The following is a 6,151-nucleotide window of genomic DNA, read 5'->3' on the forward strand; positions in this document are numbered from 1 at the left end:
TACTTTTAAAAATGCAGGGATGATCGGAAAGGGAGCTGGGGCCTGGGTGTTGCCCCTCCCCCCCAGGCCACCAGGACAGTGTCGGCGGGGAAATGCTGGGCATGGGGAGGGAGGTGAGGTGCGACGTGATATGTCAGCGGAACCCCAAGAGGGGTAACAAAGATGGGAATCCTTTAACAACCAGGCCTCTGAATTAGGAAAGAGTTTCGTGATCTGGGGACTGGTCCGTCCACCGAAAGATCAGTAGTGGCTGTTTCCCAGCCTTTGGCTGAGTCTTCCTGATCGTGGCCTCGGTCTAGTGGGTATGAGCCTCTCTTGGGTGGCCAGTCTTTCTGTAGGTTGCTGTACGACACCAGGAGAGAGAAGAGGAAAGAAATTAAACCCTATCGGTGAAGGTCGATTTGAGGGCTAAGCAGGAGACAGGCATGTGCATGTTTTTGGTGGGATAGAGAGACGGAGAGTCTAAAAAAAAAACAAAAACCCTGACAACGGGGATCATGAATCAGGAAAGCAACATATGAACAGTCACTTAGGCATTCATCAAACCCTTAGTCCTCACTGCTGTGGTCTCTCTGCAGATCGGAAAGGTTGTTGGGCGTGGCAACCTCCAGGGGAGGAAAGAAGGAGCGAATTACCCAGTCTTGTGGAGGTCTACCTCCAGTATCAGCTATTGTGGCCTTGAAGTGGCTGAAGACCACCACGCTCCATAGGCCTGTACCCAGGCCCACAGCCATCTTCTCCCAGCCCAAGTGACTGCTCTATTCCTTGGTCCCTGCTGTTGTCAGGGACGATTGCATGGGCTACGCCAGGAAAGTAGGCTGGGTGACTGCAGGACTGGTGATTGGGTCTGGTGCTTGCTATTGCATTTATAAACTGACCCGGGGAAGAAAACAGAACAAGGAGAAAATGGCCGAGGGTGGATTTGGGAATGGGGATGATGCTGGGGACTGTTCTGGGGTCAGGTACAATGACTAGTCTGATGATGATGGTGACAACAATGAGAACAAGGATATAGTATGGTACCCACCTTGGGCCCGGATTGGGACTGAGGCCGGTACCAGAGCTAGAGCCAGAGCAAGGGCTAGGGCCACCTGGCCATGTTGGGCTGTTCAGAAACAGGCTTCTCCCAATTCAGATGATACTATTTTGTCTCTTCAACAGCTGCAGAAAGTGCTTTGCTTGGTTGAAATGGCTGAAAAGCCTTATATTCTTGAAGCAGCTTTAATTGCTCTGGGTAACAATGCTGCTTATGCATTTAACAGAGATATTATTCGTGATCTGGGTGGCCTCCCAATTGTTGCAAAGATTCTCAATACTCAGGATCCCATAGTTAAGGAAAAAGCTTTAATTGTTCTGAATAACTTGAGTGTGAACGCTGAAAATCAGCGCAGGTTTAAGATATACATGAATCAAGTGTGTGATGACACAGTCACTTCTCGCTTGAACTCATCTGTGCAGCTGGCTGGACTAAGATTGCTTACAGATATGACTGTTACTAATGAGTATCAGCACATGCTTGCTAATTCCATTTCAGACTTTTTTCGTTTATTTTCAGCGGGAAATGAAGAAACCAAACTTCAGGTTTTGAAACTCCTTTTGAATTTGGCTGAAAATCCAGCCATGACTAGAAAACTGCTCAGGGCCCAAGTACCATCTTCACTGGGATCCCTCTTTAATAAGAAGGAGAACAAAGAGATTATTCTTAAACTTCTGGTCATATTTGAGAATATAAGTGACAATTTTAAATGGGAAGAAAATGAACCTACTCAGAATCAGTTCAGTGAAGGTTCACTCTTTTTCTTGTTAAAAGAATTTCAAGTGTGTGCTGATAAAGTTCTGGGAATAGAAAGTCACCATGATATTTTGGTGAAAGTAAAAGTTGGAAAATTCATGACCAAACTGGCAGAGCATATGTTCCCAAAGAGCCAGGAATAACATCTTGATTTTGCAGCTTAGAAGCAATATACATTGTAAACTATTCCTTTTCTCCGCCTTGGTTTATATGGTAAAGGAATCCTTTCAGCTGCCAATTTTGAATAATGAATTCATATTGTATCATCAATGCTGATATTATCCAAGTTGGTTTTCAGGTTGAAGCTGGATCAATGAATATTACTACTTGTTTTGAAAACATGTTTGTTGCTTTTTATCTCACTGTCTGGATTGAAATATTTTTACTATTTTCTTCTGCATAAGTAAATGACTGACAGTGAACCAATTAGTCATAAGTAAGCTCCCTTCTGTCATTTGCATTGACTTCATTTGTGTATCATCAATAAAGGTGTGTGTTAATGCTTGAAAGAAAAAAAAAGGAAAGAAGAAAGAAATGACCCTTGTCCTTTGATTTATAATCTAGTTGGAGAGATAAGAAATATACAAACGAAAAAATAACAGAATTTCTTGAGCACATGCTCATTATCAAATGTGCACAGAGGAGGCAGAGGTTTCTTTCGGTTACAGTAGTCAGCTAAAATTTCATAGAGAAGGCTGCCATTTAAAATGAGTCATGAATGGAGTAGGGTGGTTAGGACATTTCATGAGATAGGGATGAGGTAGGAATGGTGTGAGAAAAGCATGGAGGTAGAACTCCACTCCTGTAGCAGTGAGACCAATTTGCTTAGAGTGGAGAGAGTGGGGAGTAAGAGTAGATACAGATTTGGAAAGCCTGGTGAGGCCATTTTGTGTAGAACTGTTTGACTATTATCCCATTGAACCAAGAGCCACTCAATGTTTTTTTATAACTAGAAAGAAAAAGTGGGGTCTATATAAAAGTCCCTCTCTCCCCTAATGTACCATGTCAGCAAGGGTGTCACAAAATTGACCCTTTCAAACCCTGATGATGGGAATGAATTTACTCTGGCACAGGGTTAGTGGAGGGCCATTTAGTAATACATATCATAATCCTTAAAGTATGTAAACTCTTTGACTTATTTGTCCTAAGGAGATAATTGAATAATTGGCCAAATAGTGTATATAGAAGACTGTTCATCCCAGCACTATCTAAAATAGTAAAAATTGGAAACAACCTATGTGTCTATTACACTGGATTGGTTAAACAAATTAGGGAATGTTCACACAGTGTATTATGATAAATATATTTATAGAAATCTATTTTGCCAGGGAAAGATATATATCATGCATTGTTAAGTGAAAAAGGTAGGTTAGTAGCAGTATTCATAGTATGATTCCATTCTTCAAGAATAATAAAACGTATGTTTAAATAGACGTTTAAAACTCTGGAATCATAAGTACCCAAGTAGTAACAGTGGTTATCTTTGGGTGGAAGGAAAATGAGTGATTTTTACCTTTTTACTTTTTATTCATCTATATGTTCTTATTTATCTAAAATGAATATCAATTTTAAGACATTTTTGGAGAAGAAAAGTTTAGGGAATGAAGCACGTGACTGATTGGAGTATAACTGAATGGAAAAATATTTAAATTAAGAATGAGGTGGGTTGAAGGTTCCTCTATGAAATGATAGATGAGAGGTGAAGATGAGGTTTGTCATGAGGATAAATGAGGTACTATATGTAAAGTACTTACAATGTTTTGATACATAACAATCAAGAAAAGTGAGCATCCTTAATTCCCTAAAATGCAGAGTTGATAGTTATTTGTTGACCTTTGTTCTGATGGGGCATTCTGCCATGTGTCAGTATCATTTCATAACCAGCAATAAAAGTTAGCATTTATTAAGTGAAAAAAAAAATGCAGGGATTTAATTGGCCAATATTTTATTAAGGAATTTTATGTCTACGTTCATAAATGAAACAGCCCTATCATTTTCTTTTTGGAAAAATTTTTTATGGTAAAATACAATATAATGTCAACATCATTTTCACATTTTAAGTGAACGATTCCGTGACATTAAGTACATTGACAATGTTGTATAATTCTCACCACTATCCATTTCTAGGACATTTCCATAATTCCCAAAGAAATTCATACCTGTTAATCAATAACTACCCACATCACCCCCGAGTCCCTGGTAACCTCTGCTCTGCTTTCTGTCTCTATGAATTTGCTTATTCTATTTCGTATGAGAGAAGTCATATAATAGTTATCTTTCTGTTTCAAGATAAGAAAGATGCATGCTCAGAAAAGACACGGGGGACCCCATGTTTTTGCCTTGGGCTAATCGTCTTGGTAGGAGGGCTTAACTATGAAGATACCACCAGCCAAAACACACTCAATTTGCATAGACTGTGAAAAGTATTTTTTTTTTCACTTGGATTTCTTTGTTTTTGTTAGCAACTGGCACTCAAGGAAATCCTTGTCACATTGTTATCTGAATAAAAAATAAAAAACTTTAGATAGAAATGAACTATCCAAAGTAACAAAATAAAACTTCAGAAACCACTAATGAAAGATAACAGAATTTGGACATGCCAGAAAAAATGATCTTCAGTATGCTCAAGAGCTAAAGGAAAACACGCATTAAGAACTAAAGGATATCAGGAAAATCATAAATGAACAAAAGGAGAATCTCAGTAAAGAGATAAGAAATCCAAAAAAAGAAAAAAAGAGAAATACTGAAATTGAAGACCGTAACAACTGACATAAAAAATTCCCCAGAGGGTTTGAACAGCAGACTGGAGGTAGTAGAAGAAAGAATCAAAGCCTGAGAGACAAGTGGGTCACCATCAAGCACACCAGTATAACACATTATGAGAGTCCCAGAAAAAGGGAGAGAAAGGGGACAGAAGGATATCCAGAGAAATAATGGCAGAGAATCTTTGAAATTTAAGGAAAGACATGAATATACACAATCAAGAAGCCCAATCAACCCCAAACAGGATAAACTCAAAGAGAACTAAGCTTAGACTATAATCAAATTATTGAGTACCAAAGACAGAGAATTCTGAAAGCTGCAAGACAAAAGCAGTGTGTCATGTACAAGGGAGCTCCACTAAAATGAAATTTCGATTTCGCATCAGGAATGGAGACAAGAAGTCACTGGAATGAACTATCTGAAGCACTGAAAAAAAACAATTGCCAACCAAGAATTTTATATCTGGTGAAAACTGTCTTTTAAACATGAAGAAGAGATTAAGATATTACCCAATAAACAAAAGTTGAAAGAGTGCACCACGACCAGCCCTCCCTAGGAGCAATGCTATAGGGAATTTGCTGGTTTGAAGCTGTATGGACCCCAGAAGAGCACGTTAAATTTAATTCATTCCAGCAGGTGTGGACCTATTGTAAGTAGACCTTTTGATGTGGTTACTTCGGTTAAGAAGGTGTGACCTACCTCAGTCAGGAAGGGTCTTCATTCTATTACTGTCATCTTCATTAGTGGAGTGAAATTCAGACACAGAGAGAAAGCAACAGGAAGCAAGAAGCTGAAATCAGTGAAACCCAGAAAAGAATGGCGAGGCCAGGAGAGCCCATCATGTGCATAGCCGTGTGATAAGCCAAGGACCAAGAACCACCAGCAGCCAGCCCCAGAACACCACAATCTTCAGGGAAAAAGCATTGCCTTCACGATGCCTTGATGTGGACTTTCCTTTAGTCTCAAAACCGTAAGCAAACAAATTCCTGTTGTTTAACCCCACCCATTTCATGGTATTTGCTTGAGCAGCCTAGGAAACTAACACAGAGTTCTTCATCTCGAAAGAAAAGGACACTAGACAATAGATTGAAACAGCATAAAGAAGGTCTGGGGTAAAGATAACCACGTGGGTATTATCAACACCAGCACAACTGGGTTGTACTTTTGGTTTGTAACTCCACTTTTTACATCTTAGAGATTCTAAAACATAAATGCATAAAGAAGAATTATAAATCTATGGTTTGGGAATTACAATGTATAAAATAATTTTTAATGAGTACAACACAAAGGTAGGGGGGATAAAGGGGTATAGGAACATAGTGAGTGTGTGCTATTGAAGTTAGGTTGGTAGCAAACAAAACATGATTGTTATTGATTTAGGATGTGAAATTTAAGTCCCATGGTAACCACAAAGAAAATACCTGAAAAAATACACAGATGGAAATGAAAAGGACTCAAAATGGTACAGTACATAAAATCAAATAAATATGAACATAGGCAGTAATGGAAGAATTCAGGGACAAAATATAAATAAGGACTTATAAAAACCAAATAGCAAAATGGCAGAAAAAGGTCCTCCATCCCTAATAGTTACTT

General features: G+C 38.9%; 2 protein-coding genes across 2 annotated transcripts; both read left to right on the forward strand.

The window, feature by feature from the left end:
* The first annotated feature begins 552 nt into the window (after positions 1 to 552).
* On the forward strand, positions 553 to 1,935 carry LOC119519637 (armadillo repeat-containing X-linked protein 3-like). The gene is given in 1 exon segment (XM_037817397.1): positions 553 to 1,935. A coding segment is annotated over 1 exon segment (1,140 nt). The 5' UTR covers positions 553 to 795.
* On the forward strand, positions 796 to 1,935 carry LOC119519300 (armadillo repeat-containing X-linked protein 3-like). Its single transcript, XM_037816874.1, has 2 exons — positions 796 to 957; positions 1,162 to 1,935. The coding sequence occupies exons 1-2, from the start codon at positions 796 to 798 to the stop codon at positions 1,933 to 1,935; spliced, it is 936 nt and encodes a 311-aa protein (XP_037672802.1).
* Positions 1,936 to 6,151: the final 4,216 nt, after the last annotated feature.

This window comes from Choloepus didactylus, chromosome 23 (assembly GCF_015220235.1).
Source record: "Choloepus didactylus isolate mChoDid1 chromosome 23, mChoDid1.pri, whole genome shotgun sequence".
Classification (NCBI taxonomy): Eukaryota; Metazoa; Chordata; class Mammalia; order Pilosa; family Megalonychidae; genus Choloepus; species Choloepus didactylus.

Excerpts from the sequence above, each read along its gene's own strand:
- LOC119519300 (XM_037816874.1), top strand. The coding sequence starts at position 796 with ATGGGCTACGCCAGGAAAGTAGGCTGGGTGACTGCAGGACTGGTGATT. Across the intron at positions 958-1,161 it reads ATGCTGGGGACTGTTCTGGG|CTGCAGAAAGTGCTTTGCTT; the intron begins GTCAGGTACAAT and ends TCTCTTCAACAG.